At 37.8% G+C, this 21,782-nt stretch overlaps 1 protein-coding gene across 1 annotated transcript; it reads left to right on the top strand.

Annotated features, from left to right (window-relative positions):
- The first annotated feature begins 4,092 nt into the window (after positions 1–4,092).
- Positions 4,093–21,576, top strand: LOC148104087 (uncharacterized). The gene is made up of 12 exons (XM_087838249.1): positions 4,093–4,150; positions 5,393–5,413; positions 6,447–6,602; positions 6,699–6,866; positions 8,544–8,573; positions 9,384–9,539; positions 9,643–9,810; positions 16,045–16,074; positions 16,648–16,686; positions 18,806–18,961; positions 19,058–19,225; positions 21,506–21,576. Exons 1-12 carry the CDS (start codon positions 4,093–4,095, stop codon positions 21,574–21,576), a joined length of 1,221 nt encoding a protein of 406 aa, XP_087694375.1.
- Positions 21,577–21,782: the final 206 nt, after the last annotated feature.

Here is a 21,782-nt window from a genome sequence, read left to right as displayed (position 1 = left end):
ACCTAGCCTGACCTGTCTCCCCAATGTGATGTTTGTGTATTGTATGTACGGTCGGCAAGGTCTGTCATCTCGGTTGTGGGCAAAAGACCTGCAACTGACAAATAAAGGCTATCTAATCTAATCTAATCTAATCTCTGAGCAAGTTCTTTTTTCCCTGCGCAAAAACCTCTGACGTGTATTTCTTTCTGTACATAGATCCCCTGGACCCGACCCTGCATTCCCCGAGTGGATTCCTTTGTGTGAGTGTCTGGAGAGAGTCAGAAGAAGAGCGAGTGTCTGTTCCCTCCCTGGATTTCCCCGGAGCCTTTTCCCCTGTCACTGCTTTGTATATAGCACTACCCCCTCTGCACTGTTTTGTAAATACACCTGGTGGAATTGTAATAAATACTGTGCCTCTGAGTCCTGCGTGTGAGTCCTCCAGTGAACCGTGACACATTTTGGAAGACGTTTTGGTTGTTGCAGCGGAGGGTGGATTCCAGTTTTTGATTCAATCTCTCCGTTTGTCCATTTGTATTTGTTTGAGGGGTGATAGCCAGAACTGAGGTTAAACAGGATGGTGCAATACTAGGGCTGAGGTGAATAACTCTTTGAGTTTCTTAAATGTGGCCTCAGCCTCAGTTTTCCAGAGGAATGGTTTCTTAGTGCATGTGTTTGTAATGAGTGGTGTGGTGACCTTGCTGTAGTTGCATATGAAACACAGATAGAAGTTTTGCGAAACCCAAGAAGGCCAATATTTGAAATGTCCTTTAGTCCGGGAATGCTGCGTTTGCGAAACCACGTAAGGTAGCGCAATAATTTTTTTTTGCATATGAAACCGGAAGAGTTGTACTTACATGTTATACCATAAGCTTGTCCTAGGTCACAGTTTCCTTCCACATATATCTTTGCAAAAATTGCATAAAAAGCTCTTGCAGCAACAAAAACATTATATTACAGAAACACGCTTTGCCGATCCGCCGTTCATAACACTTCCTAGGCTGGAATAGACGTCAGCGCGAACTATCGTATGTCCGCCATTACCTGGCCGAAACCGGAAGTGACGTCATTTTCGCAGAAAATGTTGTTTTTTACCCTCAGGGCCTTATAAGCCTATACTGGTGTTTTTAAAAGTCATGTTTGGCTTTATACTTTTCTGTATAGTTTCTGGGATGCTTAGAACTCAAATTGCACTGCTAGAAATAGTTTATTTTGATGTACATGCTGGGTTTTTTTTGAAAATTTGCATTGTAATATTTGTTTTTCCTGCAGTATATAAAATTTGTGTATCTCAAAAATGAAACTATGAAGACACTCAAAATAAATTTCCTGTTGTTGGAAACTATTTTGTGCAACTTTTTTGTATTTACAGTTTTGAGCAATAAACCTCTTAAATTTCTCCAAGTAGAAATATATCTAAAAAAGAACCCCCAAAAACGATTTTCAATTTTTTTGTAGTTTATTGCACTTTTTTGCAATTTATGTAGTTTCTATGGACTTAATGCATACATATTACTAAAATTTGGGCTATAACGATTGTATTGATGAATAGCAACTTGAAATGCTCCCAAAAATGGCACTACAGCATGTAAAAATATAAAGATAAGCGCTGGCGGACTTGGTTCTATGGTAGGTATTAAAGGGTTAATGTCATGCACTACCTGCTCAAGAATAGATCTTATACAAGTCAGCTCAGCCACCACACTGTCTTGGGATGAGCTCCTAACGTCAGCTCCATCAGGTGCCTTGGCCATTTTCGCTAACGAAGTAGCTTGAAAGTTGTTGACTTTCCCCACTGATTCTTATATAGCACTTTTCTACTCTAGAGGAGTATTCAAAGCACTGTATACAACATGCCTCACTCACCCATTCACACACACTCACACTCCGATGAAAGCATCGGCAATTTGGGGTTAGTATCTTGCCCAAGGATATTTGGCAGGATATTTGGGGAGCCAGAATCGAACAACCAGCCTTCCAATCAGTAGCCGATCCGCTTTACCACCTGAGCCACAGCCACCCACAGTTGGCTGTTTTCGTGTCAAATAATGACTCTTCTGACTGCACTTGCAAGCTCTAGACCTAAGTAAAACAAGTCCATCTGGCATACCAAACACTGGCCAATAGGTTACTATAATGTTCTTATGTATAATATCTTTGTTTATTGTTGGCCTCTAAAATATCTTTGCTGTTATATTTGTTGTTTATATTTCTGCTGTCCTCATGACCAGAGTGCTCTTGTGGGGATTAGAGAAATATTTTGCTGCTATTGTTAATAATCATCATCATTACCATTGCATTAATAATTAATATTGATATTGCATTCAGAGGTTTAAACATATTGGTACCCAATTAGCCTTTATTACAGGTGCAGTTATAACCACTTTAAACTGTTGAGTTAAATCAATAATCTTAAATGTGTATGTCCTGATTCTGTTGGCTTATAAAAAAAAGGCCTAACTCTGAGTACACTCTGTGCCAAAGTAGACAGGAAGCACAGGCTTTTGCAGAGCGTGTTTGTGAAAGTGAAACTAAAGCAGAGTCTAAGTGTGAGTTACTTTGAGGAGCTGTTTGGATGATGATAAATAATAACCAGGTTATTCATTATTATCTTTTATACTTTTATATTCTTTGATTAAGCTTTTAGTAGAGGTTCTTGATTAAAACATTTATTCAACATATTACAGATATAGTTTCAGTTAGGTTATTATGCACATGAGAATTGGCCTCTCTTCTCATAAGACAAAGTTCGTGTGAGGTCGAGCCACACACACACGTACACACCCACCCACACACATAGTAGATAGACTCATTTATAGGTGAGAGGTTAATCATGTTTTGCTTGTGACTGCAAAATTATGCTTGCAAAAAAAGAACAGTTTGTTGCAGAATGTGTGCCTGATGTTCCAGACGATAAGCGAGCGTCCGGCAGCGACAGGAAGACACCTGGCAGGGAGACGAGGCGATGTTCTTTTCAAACTGTGTTAAAAGTCATTGTGGTTTTGATTTGACGTATGCATGTATTGTATCTGATGACGCATGAGGGGCGTTAACCCTGATGAATCAAAAGCAATCTGAAGTGTCTTTTTGGGCGGAGATCTACAGCTGATGTTTTGCAGTGTACATCTCCCCACGCTGCGTGTGGTCATTAAAATCAATTGTTTGACCAAGCTCTTCTGGACCATGGTTGTTTTTACTCTCCTCCTCAATATTGAACCCTTAACACTCTTAAAAGACATGTTAATGTCACTGACACTCTTTAGATGGATACATGAAGGATGTATAAAAGGCACTTTGCCAAAAACTGATTGTAGCTTGTGACAGGACTAGTGTTTGTGGCTCAAAATTGCTTTATATCATTCCTGATAGATAAGTTTGGCATATGTTTCACAGATTATAGTCCAACAAGGAAATCAACTTTTGGCACAAGACCTGTTGTCACTGCACACCGCCCCTACAAACACTGATGCTGGCACTGGCCTTTCTTTCTATTTCTGTCAAAATATGCATAGACTGTGTTCTATTGACTTTGTATTGAGCATGTCTCATATTTATGTTCAGGAAAAAGTTATTTCTGGAATATTATCTTTATAGTTCTATCATCAAGGAGGCAAGAAACAGGTATAACAACTACAGCCTGGAAAAACCCGAAGCTTTACCTGCGGGCGGCGCTACGTAGTGAGAACAGCCAGCCAGCAACTTCCCGAGAAGAGAGAGAGCAATGCGTGAAACTAAGATTGGGAGTGGACCCCAGGAATTGCTGGGACCATGACTATCCAATACAAGTTGCCAAAACCACTGACAATAAAACTAAACTAAACCTGCATAATAATAACAACAAAACAACAGAAACACAAATAATAACAAAAAAATCATAGCTGAATCATAGCTTAACAGATTACAGTCCGTCAGGGAGCCATGTGGAGAAACGTGGTCCAACTGGCTTCACAACATTACAGTGAATGCATTCTTTAACCACAATAAGAGAAAGCAGGAAGAGCATTGTGTATGACTTGTTCCTTTTACTCATAAAGCTGATAATCATTACGGTAAAGAACGTCATGCGTGGAGCATATTTTTTAGGAAAGTCTAAGCGTGAAAGAGGTGTAGTCAGCAATGGCTCTCCAACAACTTGTGTGCTGGTTCAATGTGATTATCATACTTTTTTGCAAAGGTGAGAAACAAAGATTTTTCTTCAGTTATTTTTTTCTCATTAGCTAGTTTAATTAAGATTAATTAGAGCTATAAATGTACACTATTTGAAACATTTTTGAATCTGTTTAGCCAGTTTTTTTTTCTTTCCTTAAAGAAGGTTTTTATTTGTGGAGTATATAAATTTCAGGTTATGAGTAGTAGTGTGCTATTAAAATATTGATTCCTCCGATACCAGTTATTTATGTTCTAGAATCGATTCTCATATTAAAGTCTTGATATTTTAGTAATTTGGGGTAAATATGCAGTTTATCATTAATAAAATAATAAAACACTAAGTTTTTGTACAAAGTATTGGTATCGGATCAGTATTGTCGATACCACCCTGCTAATATGATACAACAGTGAACCTGGAGGTGGTACAAATACTTTTGAGCTTACAATTCAAAATTATAAATAATAACTTTTTCTCTTTATAAATGATGTTGACTGTTTGACACCAAAGCATATTTAGATTAGGTTTAGGAAACATTTGGCTTATGATCCTTTACTATATTAACCCTTTACATTGATACACTATTGGGGTGTGACAGTACCAAGGACAAAGCACACATCATCTGTGAAATGCTTTGAGAAGAGAGCGCTGTTTGATTACCTGAGTGAGTAAATCTCACTGTAAATCTGTGACAATAACACTTTTTTATTAACAAATCTATGATATAAAAAAATAAAATAATTGTTCAGCTGAGGTTATCAGAATATGATTAACATAATTATTACTACAATGCTGAACAGAGTGACCTAAAACAACCATAAATGATTGTAGCGTAGGACCCCCAAGGTGGAGCACATAAACTTGACAGCACTGACAACTGCTAAACTCAACGCAGCAGCTGTCAGAGCACAGATGCTTTATTGTGTGACAAATAATACTGTGGTTTCGGCCCTAGGCTCCAGACAAAGGCACTCTGTCTCGCTGCCACACTTTCCCAGCTAGCTCTCACTGTCAGAAAGCAGACAGTCAATTTATGTACCTGTTCTCTCCGCCTCCGTGCCGCCCCATGAGCTCGCTGTGACGCTTTCTCCCCTGCAGCAGGCCAAATACCACACCCCCGCCACAATGATATATTATTTTTTATGGAATAATTATTGACAAAGATCAGCAATTTTTGTAAAAAATGTTTTGATTTAAGTTTCATATGTTTGCTTTCTCACAAGCACAAGATATCTTCTCTAAACTGGTTTTGTCTTTTTCCTTTTTTAGGTTGCCACTCACAGTTGCCTGGTGAGCAAATGAAGGCATTTTGTTAAAAATTCTTCAAGTTTCATGTTTGTTTGTTTTTTTAACATGTTTGATAACCAGACAAAAACACCATCATCAGTTACATTTTATAATATAGCCTCTGACTAAAAAATCTCTTAACTTTACCATGCATTTTTCATATCATTTTGTGGCGCTATGGTGTAATTTTAATTTCCTGAAAATACTTAGCAGAACTTAGATGTAAGGATTTGATTTTAGTAGGAAAAAACAAAGTATACAAAGTATTTTTTTTTGACACTGGTGTCATCTTTTTAGGTTACAAAACTGCTCAATATGGAAAAACCTGCATGTTAATGTGTTTTTGTGTCATATGCATCTGTATTTTCTTTAAGGGACATATATTAAAGAATAGTTTTTCATTAAAAGGTCTGATCAGATTAACTGGATAGTACAGGAAAGTACTGTCTTTGGTAATCTGACTAGGTTTACTGGGTCACTTGAAACTGATGATTTAATGTTTTTAAATAATTTCCAATTTCAACAAGATTTATATAAATGCTTCTACTATTTAAATGCAATATGCAAATACTATTACATTTCTTCTTGAATAACACTTAGAATATAATTCATCATTATAATAAACATTTGCATCAAAGTCAATGTTGTTTTTAAAATTTAATAATTTATGTTTGATTGGATCAGCTGCAGCTGCCCAGCCAAGGAAACTCATGTATTTAACCTGATGCCAGAGATGATTTGGGCTTGAGTTAGTGGGCTTAGAATGATCCATCCTTTCATAAATGTTTGAAAAAGGTGGACTGCATGGCTAAATACTGTTTTTACACCTGTGACAATGGAGCTGAAAAAAAAATCTAATTAAAAAATTAAGAGGTGTGGCCCTTCACTTCCCTACTACTTCTGGCCTTGTATGTCTCAATAGAAGAAAAAACATGTCAGATAAATGTTGTGCTTGTTCATAAACAATATATGTAAACATTGTTTCTCATTATTTTGAACGATTTTTGTGATGATTTTCTTCTTGTCTCCTCTACAGAGCCAGTGGAGTTTAATATAGACTTGAACTTACTTTTCCCAATATCCAGTCTGCCCCCAAATTTCATTGATCTGTTTAGAGGCTATGTGGATAATGCGACTTTCCCCCAAAACACAACTTGGTCTTTAATCGTAGAAGATGTGAACTTCACCACATGTAAGAATTTTGTACTCAGTCACATTTAAATGTGTTCATACTCTGGTGCATGATTTATGAGCTGTGTTTGGTCATTGTCTTAAATGTCTTTATCAGGGTGCTATCCAAACTCCACTGGAGGACTGCAGTGTCAATGTGAGGACCAGTTTGCCTGGTCATGTGACAAGTGTGGCCTTTACGGTGCATGCAGTAATGTCACCTCGCACACCTGTGAATGCATCAAAGGGCTTCCTCCTGGTGGAGAGTTCTGTGAACCAATCAAAAGTAAGCTTCTGTCATGGCAAGTTTCTAACTCTTTGCTCTGCAGCACACGCACCGCAAAAGTGCAAATTAACCAACCAAAAATAATTATACTTTGGTTGGTTTGTTTTTGTCTTTTTACAATATGACAAAAGAACTTTAGCTTTAACTTTTCTTGTCCAGTCCTCTCTATATTAGGTCTTTCTCTCTGTTTTATTTTTTGCATATTAGGGTTTTTTTTCTCTTCATAGGAAACAGAGAAATGGTATATTTACCGTAGCAAGATACTCTACGATCCAAACTGCACAGACAAATTTTGTATTTGCTTACATTTGTTGAGCTTACTTTTAAATCTCATGACACCTGAAAAAAGTTACTCTATTGATTCTCACTTCTCTTGAGCAGTGCTGCTAAATGCATAGTGTTGACTCCAACTTTATTATTAATTTCCACCATGACCACATAGCCATGATGAGAAGGGCAAAAGGGTTGTTTTGAGGGTGTACACAGGACTGTGGGATGGCATTACTTTCTTATTAGGCAAGTATCTCCAAGCTGTCCACTGAAAGCAAAACCAGACTGCAGACAACAAAGAGTTAAATAATAGTGAAATTAATTGATCTTGCACGAATTTTATTTAATAAACTCCGTGCCCAAGCTTCATTACTGATTGTTCCCATCCAATTATAGTTATAGGTCTGGGGTTATTTCAAAACATTAAGACATGAGTGTATTTTATTTCTTCAAAAAGGGAGCTGGTTCCATGGTTTCACTGAGGAGGAGTCTGAAAACTGAAGGCTCTGCCTCCATTCTGCTTTTAAATATCTTGCACTCTGCAGTAATGTCACCTCACAAACCTTTAGGTTCATAAAAGGGCTTCCTCTCACTGGAGAGCTCTTCAAAGTAAAACAGGAAACATAACACAGAAACGCACAGGGATCACAGACAGAAAACCAGAACACTAAAACTCTAACAAAACCCACACAAAGAACCTAAACTAAGAATAATCCAATAACCCATAAGGAAAAGCTAGAATATAATGAAATAAACAAAATCAAAGAACCAAAACCACAAAACACTGGATCGATGACCCAGGCACCCTAACAAATAGTTGAACCTGAGGAGCCTGGCAGGTTGAGTCCTGCCATCCACAGCTGTTAATGGAAGCTCCAACCTATATCTGTACATTTGTTCATATAACTGGGTCAGTTTTAGTTGCCTGGAAAGGAGTGACACCAATACAGATCTACATATTAAATTATGTTGTTTACATTAAATCATCCAATGTCAAGGCACAACCTATCATTCTCTCAACCCTCCCCGTCTAAACTCTAAAATCACTTTAATACATTTTCTATTTTATTCTTAACATAGAAATTCCATCACATTTCCTTCCTTCTAAGGGAGAGTTCTGTAAACTAATCACAAGTAAGCACTGAAATCTTCCAGCTGTTGCAAAAGATAAGTGCTTTCACCAAAAACATTAATAAATGTGTCTGACCAGCACAACATAGAATTATGGTTACTTAGAATCATTTATTAAACATATGCTTCAGCTTGAACCTTTTGTTGTTAGAAACGAGGGTGTGTTCTTTTTTCCGTTTTTGTCTGTCTTTCATTTGTTTTTTTCTTCTTTGCCATTAATCATTTTTATCATTCACTAGAAAATGAACATTTTAAAGCCATAATTTTCCTCCATAGATGTTTCTTCATGTCCAACAACAACTCTTGGTATGTGAACATTCTCCTTGCTTCTTTTTTCATTCTTTAAAGTATTTTTTTCCCAGTAAATTTCATTACAAAGATGTGTAGTCATTTTACTTACAAACTGTACTTAAACAATCTTTCAACAATTCAATTTGTGTTAATAATTTATATAGCTTCAAATATAAATTTAAGCTATCTTTACTGACCAAAGCTTATACGGGGATAATATGTAACCACAACACTTGAAGTGTTCTGCTGCATCTCTTTAAAGCAAATACTTGATATTAAAGACATAATATGTAATTTTGCAAGGATGATGTAAATTACATATTATGGTTGCATTTGAAAAAAATAATTTGAAGAATAGAAATGTATGCTGAAATCTAAACTGTTGCTTCGTTTCCTGTTTCCATAGTCACAACACCATCAACAACATCACCTACACCAACATACAGTAAGACGTTGGAAATGTATAGTGAAGAATGAAGGTCTTTGTGTGACCTCCAGATTATGACTTGCACTATTAAATCTAAAACAAAAAATCAATCACTTTTGTTTCAACAATGCAGCTCTTTAAATGATCTAGAATCACATGTGACTTGTGACTCAATTAGCTGTATTTCAACTTTCAGTTTAAGTGGTAGTAAATAAGGTTTGACAGTGCCAGATTAGAACAGTGTGGAAGTGGGGAGCAGATGCATCATCAAAATTGTGTCTATGTAAAAAAAAGGGGCCATAAAAATGACAGCTTTTGTCAGCATTTTCTTGTAAATATCATCTCCTATCATTGTGTTATGTATATGTGATGGATTCCCCCCTTTTTCTCCTTCACAGCACCAGTGGACTTTGATATAGTCCTTGAATTACACATCCCAGCATCAAGTGTGGCCCCAGATTTCAGTGATGTACTCAGACACATTGTGAGAAATATCTCCCTAACCCCAATCATCACTGAGTCTTTAACACTGAAAAACCTGACCTTCACCACATGTAAGGACTTGATCTTAATTTACATTTTGTAAGCAGTCATATGTAATAGTGTTCATGTGATCCTGTATGCCTTATGAATTGTGTTTTGTGTTGTCTTAAAAAGGGTGCTATCCAAACTCCACTGAAGGACTGCAGTGTCAATGTGAGGACCAGTTTGCCTGGTCATGTGACAAGTGTGGCCTTTACGGTGCATGCAGTAATGTCACCTCCCAAACCTGTGAATGCATCAAAGGGCTTCCTCCTGGTGGAGAGTTCTGTGAACCAATTGAAAGTAAGCTTCTGTCATGGCAAGTTTCTAACTCCTTGCTCTGCAGCACACGCACCGCAAAAGTGCAAATTAACCAACCAAAAATAATTATACTTTGGTTTGTTTGTTTTTGTCTTTTTACAATATGACAAAAGAACTTCAACTTTAACTTCTCCGTTCCAGTCCTCTCTATCTTAGGTCTTTCTCTCTATTTTATTTTTTGCATATTAAGCTTTTTTTTCTCTTCATAGGAAACAGGAATGGTATATTTACCGTAGCAAGATACCCTACGATCCAAACTGCACAGACAAATTTTGTATTTGCTTACATTTGTTGAGCTTACTTGAAAATCTCATGACACCTGAAAAAAGTTACTCTATTGATTCTCACTTCTCGTGAGCAGTGCTGCAAGTTTATTGCCGCTCGTCATCCACGCCTCCCGCTGAACGCGTAGCGCTACTTTGAAGTTTGTTTATCGCGCTACTTCGTACGGCACTACGTTGCCTGGCGGACGGACATGTGACCAACATACCACTCTTGAACCCCGATACTGTGTGTCTGATCACATGCCCTTCCGCCAGGCAACGTAGTGCCGTACAACAGCGGAACAAACAAAACAAATCCTCTTATGACATCACAAAAATCATGGACAATCCATAGAAAAGCCGCACCTGACTAAAGCTTGTGCAAAAAGTAGCGGCTTATAGTCCGACAATTACGGTACATAAAAGGGCTTCCTCTCACTGGAGAGCTCTGGTTTTTTTGGGTTTTTTTTTACTTGTTTCACTAATACATTGCTTTGATTGTGTTTAATCATGTGTCAAATGTATGGACAAAGGTACTAGGTCACATACACCCATGGACCTTTTAACGTGTGGAATGCATCCAATTTGTTACAAAACCACTCCCAGATATCATAAAACATAGAGAAAAGATACAATTTCTTAAAAAAAACTTGTTTATTACTATCACAATACCAGCCAATCACAGGAAACTCATGAATACTCATAAAGCTTGATTTCTATGTTAGCTAAGACAGATTATTATATATGGTTACAAAGTGTGTTGTGCAAGCCCATGATGTTGTCGTTATCTTGTGATGCCAGGTGGCTTCCTTCATTGAGTGCAGTTTGTTCTTCTCAAGGCTTGTTCCCTTTATGAAGGTCTTTCACGTGCTCATATGCGTAGGTTACATAGGGAGCAAGCCAAGCCATTTTAGCTTTTTAAATAGCAGCCTATAACATTTTAACTCTAACATTCCTTCTTGTTTGACATTTTAAAAGCTTGTCTTTCGTTCTTCAGTATAACATCACTTCCAAATGCATTTTCAATATATACATTAGGGATGCACCGATACCGATACTGGTATCGGGTATCGGGGCCGATACTGTAAAATATGTGTGTACTCATACTCGTAAAAGTTAACCAATACCATGAACCGATACCAACTTATTTCATTAATCAGAGGGTGGCTTGTCATTTCTGTTGTAGTTTTTTAGATTGGCCACTAGGGGGACATCCCACGCTAAACAGGCACAGGGTTAGGCGAGTGAGACTGGCGACTCCAGATAAAAAAGAGAAACTGGAGGCTGCTGTAGCTAGGCTAAACAAAATGTCAGCAGTGTGGACCGGAACAGCCAACTTTAACTCAGGTTTTGGAAAAGCGATGAAAAATGTCAAGAGAAAATCCACGGGCAGTTAAAATAACAGAGGCTCTGACTCATTTTATCGCTCTGGATGACCAGCCAATGCCAGCCGTGGAAAACATAGGATTGCACCGTCTTCTCAGCATACTCAAGCTGCGATATGAAATTCCCAACCGCCCAGACAGTGCCAATAGTTCAGTGATATTTTGTAAAATTACAATGTGGAGACTCTGCAATAATTTAACAAAAGTGCTTATTTTTCACTTGAAATTTTTGTGGTAATTTTTATTAAGATTTTATTTTTTTCGGCAGGGAATATAATAAAACCTGTCTTCCAATTAATTGTATTTGTGTGTGTGGTACGAGTATCGGTTTTGTACTCTGTATCGGCAAGTACTCAGATCCAAGTATCGGTATCGTAGCGGTTTGAAAAAATCCAGGCTTATGTATCAACATGTCACGGATGTTCCGTATCTTCAGGTGATTTTCCAGTCTGTCCATAAAGAACATGTGGTCACTCAGTTTTACCAAGGTACACGATCCTCCCCAACCTTCTGGGAGTGACAGGTATGCTTTGTGTCCGCACGGGAAATATCAATTCTCCAGTACTCTCGTTCCTTTCACACCTGGCACAGTTTTGATACAGAATGTCTCTGTTTGTTTGTGTCCCATCAGTGGAAGTTGGTAAGAAGCGTTAAATCTGCAGTCTTGACGCCAACGAATTTCATTTTTCTCACAGTTGCCGTCTCTCTTGCAGATTCGGCATTCAGTTTCGCTCTCCCACCGACAGTGTGTGTAAATGCATTTACACAGTCGTTTACATAGTCAGGTCTCCAGGTTTTAGATGATTTAGAAGTACGGTGTCTGGGAGCGGTTGTGATACTTGCGGTCAGGCCAAAATATCTGTTTCTCCAGTACAGTCCATGTCGCCTGACTTTGGTCTGGTCACGTATGTTAAGTTTAGCGATAGAGAGAAGTTCATAGAGTCCAGTATCTCTCCTGGCCCTGGGTTAGTAGCCAGTGCTTTGAGACAGAAGGCCCTAGAGGGTTTCTTCCCCCTTTGTAGGCGGACTTTACCTCCACTTATTTAGGTTCAGCGTCACGGTGCGTGATCTTCTTGCAGTGGCTCTGGTGAATCCATGTTTGTCTCTCAGCAAGTTTTACAGCTGTGGGTGTGGTGAGCAACATTTGGTAGGGGCTGTCCAATCGGGGTTGAGACCAGCACTTCCTTTATGACTTTCACCAGCACCCAATAACCGGCTTGTTGGCGTGGTTCCTGTGTGGGAACAGAAATATCTGGCAGATTATTTGCTCTCACATATTCTTTTCCTTTTATTATCTTAATCATTCAGTCTGCTAATGTATTTTCTTCTTCTGCTTTATCACTGTTACTACAGAACACAGGGACTCTAAATGGCCTGCCATGTATTACTTCAAAAGTGGTAATTAGGCCTGGGAAATTTACCTCTTCTGGGCCTTAAGTTACCTTGAGCATTGTGTTTGCCGCACGTTAGGCAGTGTTAAGGGTCCAAATATTGAGGAGGGATACAGGAGGGATTCAAAATCACAACACTGGTCCAGGAGAGTCGGTCAAACGATGATTTTAATGAACACATGTGTCGGGAGATGAACACTGCAAAACATCAGCTGTAGATCTCCGCCCAATAATACACAAGCAGTTGTTTTTATAGCATCAGGGTATTATTTATGACGCCCCCTCATGCGTCAAAGCAGATACAATATATAAGTTAAAACCACAAATGTTCTGTTGACAACTTTTGGCACAGTTTGAAAAGAACCTTCTCCTCGCCTCCAAGCCAGGTGCCTTTCCTGTAGCCCGTCTCGCTCTCGCTTCTCCAAACCTCAGGGCATGCTCTGCAACAAAACTGTCAATTCTGCAGACTCAAAATGCAGTTGCAAGCAAAATATGTCTGAACTCTTACCTAGAAATGAATCTACCTAAGATGTGTGTGTGTGTATGTGTTTCCCGACCTCAATTGCACTTTGTTTCACTTCTCACCTCACCTACTAAAGCTCACAACCAGACAGAGGCCACTCTCATATGTGTAACAATCTACTAAAACTATATATGTAATATATTCAATAAATGCTTTAATTAAATGCCACTACTCAAAGCTTAATAAAAAGAATATAACGAATAAAAGACAATAATGAATAACCTGGTTATTCAAAAAGCCTCATCCAGACAGCTCCTCAAAATAACCACCAAAAAATGCACACTTTACAGAGGAAACAAAGACATTTTAGAAGTACACTTCCTGACTCATGCTGAGTCATCTGTTACCTAGCAAACTCCAACGCAGCAGGTTGCCGAATACACTCAGGCCTCTGCTCAGCTACTATTTTTACTATAAGATTAACCTTCTAAGCTCCACGTCACTTACACTCTGCTTAGTTTCACTTTCTGCAAAAGCATGCTCTGCAAAAGCATGTAGTTTCCTGTCTACTTTGGCACAGACTGTACTCAGAGTTGGGCCTTTTTTATATAATCCAATATAATCAGCATATAAGCATTTAAGATTATAAATTTAAACTCAACAGTTTAAAGTGGTTATAACTGCACCTGTAATAAAGGTTAATGTGATTATGATAACACCTGTAATACAAATTATAACATAATGCCAACAGCTTCAATAAATACTTCGGTGAAATGATGATTAATGCAATGATAAAGATGATGGTTATGAACAGTAGCAGTAAAATAATTTCTTTAATCCTACAGCAGCTCATGCAGAATGAGTTTCCCGACCTCAATTGCACTTTGTTTCACTTCTCACCTCACCTACTAACGCTCACAACCAGACAGAGGCCACTCTCATATGTGTAATAATCTACTAAAACTATATATGTAATATATTGAATAAATGCATTAATTAAATGCCACTACTCAAAGCTTAATAAAAAGAATATAAACGAATAAAAGACAATAATGAATATCCTGGTTATTCAAATAGCCAGAAGAAATAGATGCTAATCTGTGAAGGAGGATGCAGTGGGAGATAGTATCAAAAGCTGCTGTAAGGTCAAGGAGAGTGAGGATGGATATAAGTCCAGAATCAGCAGCAAGCAAAAGATCATTGGTGATTTTTACTAGGGCTGTTTCTTTACTGTGACATGAACGGAAGCTGGACTGAAACTGTTTGTACAAGTTATTTCCAGTGAGATGATGATGAACCTGTGCAGCCACTATCTTTTCAAGAATCTTTGCTAGGAAAGGGAGATTTGAAATCGGCCTGAAATTATTTAGATTGGAGGGATCTGAACCATTCTTTTTCAGTATATTCCCCGAATATCAGTATATTTGGGGTTATTATTGCAGTTTTAAGAGAAGAAGGAACAGAACCAGATATAAGAGAGGAGTGTACTAAATTTTTTACCAACATATTTTCACTTTGTGTGCTCCCTGGGGAGTGTTTTTCCATAAATTTCTCATCCCCCCCTGAGGCAGTCTTACTCGCCTGATTTTGCATTTTGACAACAATTAGTGCCACAGACAATGTGCCTGTTTCACACTCACTTACATGAGCACACACAACGTTATTCACTTTTATTTCACTTTCCCTGACGTCCCAGACAATGGTCACACAGAGTCCTGGACACCGGGCCTCACGATCCCAGATCGTGGCTTTCCCTTAAAGACTTCTAGTCGTCCGTGACGACAGCCAGGTGGTGTCCCGGACACCGGGCTTCACGGTCGCGGCTTTACCCTACAAAGCAACAAACACTTCTTTCGTTGGCTCTCCCAGAGAGACGTACAGTAGTTCCAAACTACTCTGCGTATACGGAACACGGTTTACAGGGCTGTCCCCTTTGTACTTACGTGAAGTCGTTACCGCGTGGTCTCAGTCTTGAATCCGTAGATCCGTGCCCGCTGGGGGAAGGCAGACGCTATTCAACCGGCCTGGCAGCAAATCTTGTGCCCTAGGTCTTTTGATAAGTATTCCTAGAGTCCTGGCTGACGTCAGACTTCGGTCCGTCGTTCTCCTCCCCGATGAAGGACCAATTTAAGGTCACAGTTTTACCCCTGATACTGCTGGATAAACAGAAACTCACCCAGGAGCGAGGTCACACAGAGCTCAAATTTTCACTCACCGCGAGGGAAGCCGTTGTCTCCAAACCACTTCAACTTGCTTCCCTCTGCAAGCTGCTTTTATTGTTTATACTCATGAATATTCATGAAGCTTGTTGCTATGTTAGCTAAGACAGAATATATGGTTAGAAAGCGTGTTGTGCAAGCGTTGTTATACGATGTGAATGCAGCCTCCCATGATGTTGTCATTAGATTGTGACGCCAGGTGGCTTCCTTTACTGAGTGCAGTCTGTTCTTCTCTAGGCTGCTTGTTCCCTTTATGAAGTTCATGCACATGCTCATATGCGTAGGTTACATAGGGAGCAAGCCAAGCCATTTTAGCTTTTTAAATGGCAACCTATAACATTTTAACTCTAATATAAACCTGTTGTTAGAAATAAGGGTGTATTTGTGTTCTTGTTTCCTTTTTTTTTGTCTATTTCTGGTTTTCGTCTTTGCTGTTATTCATTTTTGTCATTCACTAGAAAATGAACATTTTAAAACCATAATTTTCCTCCACAGATGTTTCTTCATGTCCAACAACAACTCCTGGTATGACAACATTCTTCTTGCTTCTTTAAAGTAATTTTTGCAATTTGTAGTCACTGTACTTATTAACCTAAAATCTGTCAACAATTCTATTTGTGTTAATCATTTATCTATTCAAATATAAATTAAAACTACCTTTTCTGACCAAAGCTTATACTGTGATAATATGTAACCACAACACTTGAAGTGTTCTGCTGCATGTCCTTAAAGCAAACACCTGATATTCAAAACATAATATATAAGTTGCAACAGACATATTATGTAATGTTGCACGGATGATGTACATTAGATTTTGTGGCTGCATTGGAAAATATGAATTTGAAAGATAAAAAAGTATGCTAAAATCTAAATTGCTGCTGTTTCCATAGTTATAACACCATCAACCCCACCCTTTACTACAGCAACAACCGGTATGGCCTTTGAAATGTAACATGAAGAAGAAATGTCCTTGTGTGAGCAGTTGCACTGTAAAATCTAAAACATAAATGACTTTTGTTGTACCAACACAGCTATTTATTTGGCTGCATTAGAAAAGTATGCTGAAATCTGAACTACTGCTTTTTTCTGTTTTCACAGTCACAACAACAGAAACAACAATTCCTACTTCACCATATGGTATGACGTACGAAATGAAAAGTATAAATGTCCTTCAGCTCTTGATCATCACTTGCACTTTAAAATGTAAAAAAACTGCATCACCGTCGTTGTAACTACACCACTATTTAACCGTCCGGTTTTGTGCACCCCATCCCCTTACTTTGGTTTCCCCGATCAAAATTGGCCAGTCAGTGTTAACAGCTCTTAAATTAACATAACAAACATTTTTCACCACCAAATTCAGTTCAGTGGGTTGTCAGTGGGTCCTTCATTTGGTCATTCAGTGGGCCATTCAGGAGCTCACAGGCCAAAAATCTGTGCAAAAATGTGGATTCATTGTCATTTGTATTTGTCTGTTTAAGGGAAACCACATTCCTGAAATATTTGATTAACACTGCAACTTGAAGTTTTCTTAGTTCTTTCCAAGTCTTGTAATTCTTGTAAGTCCCATCCTTCAATTCTCTAAATATGAATGTTCTGTTGTTTTCACAAACTAGTCCTAGTTAATGTCTTTCTGAGTCAGGAGCAAATCCTTTGGAATTCTTATAGTGTTTTTATGGTGAAGCTCTTTTGACTGTCACTATTACATCTTTCAGTTCTGCAATACCTGGGTATCTATGACCTTAAATATTCTCCATGTTCTGTCCCCTTCATATCTTCTCTGTCTTTTGTTTTTTTTTTTTTTTAGCTGTGCCGATCTTTTTAACAAGGTCTGGATCAACCAAATGTTCTTGTAGAGTTGAACTTTTTCAGCTACCTGCTGTGGTCAAAGGAGCTGATCTTTAAGCATTCGAATCAGGTTCTAACCGTGACTTGTTGTCATGATCTCTGTGTAGTTACTGAACAAATTTGATTGTAGATATAAGCAGAAACAAGCTTATTGTTTTAGTGTGTCTGAAGTGTCTCTCCCTTAGCAAAATAGTGAGGATTTTGGTCATCTGGGAGGCACTCTCAAATGACCTGTAGAGCTGCTGCACCAAGTTCTGAAATCGACTGCAGCAGGACTATATTATTATTAGTTGTAGTAGTAGTAGTAGTGTTAATTAGTGGTGCAACGGATCAAAAATGTCATGGTTCGGATCGGATCACGGTTTCAAGTCACGGATTGGATCAATTTTTGCATCAGTAAAAAAAATAAATTAAAAAAATTAACATTTACTTATTGAAGTCTTTTTTGCCTGTTCAAAACATTCAACTCAAGACTCATTCCATGCAATTATTTAAAAAAATCAATTATGGTTCAATATAGGGCAGTATAAGGCTTTGTATCTACCACTCAATTCAATTAAATTTTATTTATAAATCGCCAAATCACAACAACAGTCGCCTCAAGGCGCTTTATATTGTAAGGTAGACCCTACAATAATACATACCGCTCATTATATTGCACTCCGCTGTGATATAATGAGCTGTCACGGTCACGTAGCTTTCCGTTGCTACACCCATTTGTAGTAGTTAGGGCAACAGAAGATGCCTGGGACAGTTCAGCCACAACTTAGACTAGAAAAGCGCTATACAAATGCAGGCCATTTACCATTTTAAATCTCTTCCTGCTCATACATGCTTGAAACGATCTTGCCACTAAAGTGGACGCGAACAGGTCATCCCAATTTTGATTTATTTATATGTCTTCAATGCCGTAATTCTTTCTTGTGTTCTTAGCCTTACTATTTTTAAGGTGGTTCACTCACACTAAATGAACACTTAACATCTGAATCATGTATAATCCAAAAAATAGGGAGATGATAACTTCAATAAGTCAAAAGAAATCCACTTGTTATTGAAAAATGAGCATTCGGAAAATCAATTTTGTCAATAAGGATAGTACTGTCTTTGGTAATCTGACTAGGTTTACTAGGTCACTTGAAACTGATAATTTAATGTTTTTAAATAATTTCCAATTTCAACAAGATTTATATAAATGCTTCTACTATTTAAATGCAATATGCAAATACTATTACATTTCTTCTTGAATAACATTTAGAATATAATTCATCATTATAATAAACATTTGCATCAAAATCAATGTTGTTTTTTAAAATTAAATAATTTATGTTTGATTGGAGCAGCTGCAGCTGCCCAGCCAAGGACACTCATGTCTTTTTTTTTGATGATTTTCTTCTTGTCTCCTCTACAGAGCCAGTGGAGTTTAATATAGACTTGAACTTACTTTTCCCAATATCCAGTCTGCCCCCAAATTTCATTGATCTGTTTAGAGGCTATGTGGAAAATGTGACTTTCCCCCAAAACACAACTTGGTCTTTAATCGTAGAAGACTTGAACTTCACCACATGTAAGAATTTTGTGCTCAGTCACATTTAAATGTGTTCATACTCTGGTGCATGATTTATGAGCTGTGTTTGGTGATTGTCTTAAATGTCTTTATCAGGGTGCTATCCAAACTCCACTGGAGGACTGCAGTGTCAATGTGAGGACCAGTTTGCCTGGTCATGTGACAAGTGTGGCCTTTACGGTGCATGCAGTAATGTCACCTCGCACACCTGTGAATGCATCAAAGGGCTTCCTCCTGGTGGAGAGTTCTGTGAACCAATCGAAAGTAAGCTTCTGTCATGGCGAGTTTCTAACTCTTTGCTCTGCAGCACACGCACCACAAAAGTGCAAATTAACCAACCAAAAATAATTATACTTTGGTTTGTTTGTTTTTGTCTTTTTACAATATGACAAAAGAACTTTAGCTTTAACTTCTCCGTTCCAGTCCTCTCTTAGGTCTTTCTCTCTATTTTATTTTTTGCATATTAAGGTTTTTTTCTCTTCATAGGAAACAGGAATGGTATATTTACCGTAGCAAGATACTCTACGATCCAAACTGCACAGACAAATTTTGTATTTGCTTACATTTGTTGAGCTTACTTTTAAATCTCATGACACCTGAAAAAAGTTACTCTATTGATTCTCACTTCTCTTGAGCAGTGCTGCTAAATGCATAGTGTTGACTCCAACTTTATTATTAATTTCCACCATGACCACATAGCCATGATGAGAAGGGCAAAAGGGTTGTTTTGAGGGTGTACACAGGACTGTGGGATGGCATTACTTTCTTATTAGGCAAGTATCTCCAAGCTGTCCACTGAAAGCAAAACCAGACTGCAGACAACAAAGAGTTAAATAATAGTGCAATTAATTGATCTTGCACAAATTTTATTTAATAAACTCCCTGCCCAAGCTTCATTACCGATTGTTCCCATCCAATTATAATTATAGGTCTCAGGTTATTTCAAAACATTAAGACATGAGTGTATTTTATTTCTTCAAAAGGGAGCTGGTTCCATGGTTTCACTGAGGAGGAGTCTGAAAACTGAAGGCTCTGCCTCCATTCTGCTTTTAAATATCTTGCACTCTGCAGTAATGTCACCTCACAAACCTGTAGGTTCATAAAAGGGCTTCCTCTCACTGGAGAGCTCTTTGACCTGACCACAAGTAAGCAAGATGAAGGCCGATAAGGGAGATCACAACACAGATGAAAACACAGGGCTTAAATACACAGAGGGAGCAATCAGGGAATGGGAAACATGAGGGAAACACAGCTGCGGCAAATCAGGGCTACCGAGACAAGGGAAGCCAATCCAGATACATTAACATGAGACATGGACCTTCAAAGTAAAACAGGAAACATAACACAGAAACGCACAGGGATCACAGACAGAAAACCAGAACACTAAAACTCTAACAAAACCCACACAAAGAACCTAAACTAAGAATAATCCTATAACCCATAAGGAAAAGCTAGAATATAATGAAATAAACAAAATCAAAGAACCAAAACCACAAAACACTGGATCGATGACCCAGGCACCCTAACAAATAGTTGAACCTGAGGAGCCTGGCAGGTTGAGTCCTGCCATCCACAGCTGTTAATGGAAGCTCCAACCTATATCTGTACATTTGTTCATATAACTGGGTCAGTTTTAGTTGCCTGGAAAGGAGTGACACCAATACAGATCTACATATTAAATTATGTTGTTTACATTAAATCATCCAATGTCAAGGCACAACCTATCATTCTCTCAACCCTCCCAGTCTAAACTCTAAAATCACTTTAATACATTTTCTATTTTATTCTTAACATAGAAATTCCATCACATTTCCTTCCTTCTAAGGGAGAGTTCTGTAAACTAATCACAAGTAAGCACTGAAATCTTCCAGCTGTTGCAAAAGATAAGTGCTTTCACCAAAAACATTAATAAATGTGTCTGACCAGCACAACATAGAATTATGGTTACTTAGAATCATTTATTAAACATATGCTTCAGCTTGAACCTTTTGTTGTTAGAAACGAGGGTGTGTTCTTTTTTCCGTTTTTGTCTGTCTTTCATTTGTTTTTTTCTTCTTTGCCATTAATCATTTTTATCATTCACTAGAAAATGAACATTTTAAAGCCATAATTTTCCTCCATAGATGTTTCTTCATGTCCAACAACAACTCCTGGTATGTGAACATTCTTCTTGCTTCTTTGTTCATTCTTTAAAGTATTTTGCCCCCCAGTAAATTTCATTACAAAGATGTGTAGTCATTTTACTTACAAACTGTACTTAAACAATCTTTCAACAATTCAATTTGTGTTAATAATTTATATAGCTTCAAATATAAATTTAAGCTACCTTTACTGACCAAAGCTTATATGGGGATAATATATAACCACAGCACTTGAAGTGTTTTGCTTCATCTCTTTAAAGCAAATACTTGATATTAAAGACATAATATGTAATTTTGCAAGGATGATGTAAATTAAATATTATGGTTGCATTTGAAAAAAAAAAAAGAAGAATAGAAATGTATGCTGAAATCTAAACTGTTGCTTCGTTTCCTGTTTCCATAGTCACAACACCATCAACAACATCACCTACACCAACATACAGTAAGACGTTGGAAATGTATAGTGAAGAATGAAGGTCTTTGTGTGAGCTCCAGATTATGACTTGCACTATTAAATCTAAAAAAAAAAATCAATCACTTTTGTTTCAACAATACAGCTCTTTAAATGATCTAGAATCACATGTGACTTGTGACTCAATTAGCTGTATTTCAACTTTCAGTTTAAGTGGTAGTAAATAAGGTTTGACAGTGCCAGATTAGAACAGTGTGGAAGTGGGGAG

Source organism: Neolamprologus brichardi, chromosome 3 (genome assembly GCF_056152115.1).
Source record: "Neolamprologus brichardi isolate AB-2024 chromosome 3, ASM5615211v1, whole genome shotgun sequence".
Classification (NCBI taxonomy): domain Eukaryota; kingdom Metazoa; phylum Chordata; class Actinopteri; order Cichliformes; family Cichlidae; genus Neolamprologus; species Neolamprologus brichardi.
This window is presented reverse-complemented; position numbering and strand designations above follow the sequence as displayed.

What these genes read in the sequence shown, in the direction of transcription:
- LOC148104087 (XM_087838249.1), top strand. Translation starts at nt 4,093, where the DNA reads ATGGCTCTCCAACAACTTGTGTGCTGGTTCAATGTGATTATCATACTT. An exon ending in ATGTCCAACAACAACTCCTG is followed by an intron (nt 16,075 to 16,647) that starts GTATGACAACAT and finishes CTGTTTTCACAG; the next exon opens with TCACAACAACAGAAACAACA. An exon ending in AGACTTGAACTTCACCACAT is followed by an intron (nt 18,962 to 19,057) that starts GTAAGAATTTTG and finishes TGTCTTTATCAG; the next exon opens with GGTGCTATCCAAACTCCACT.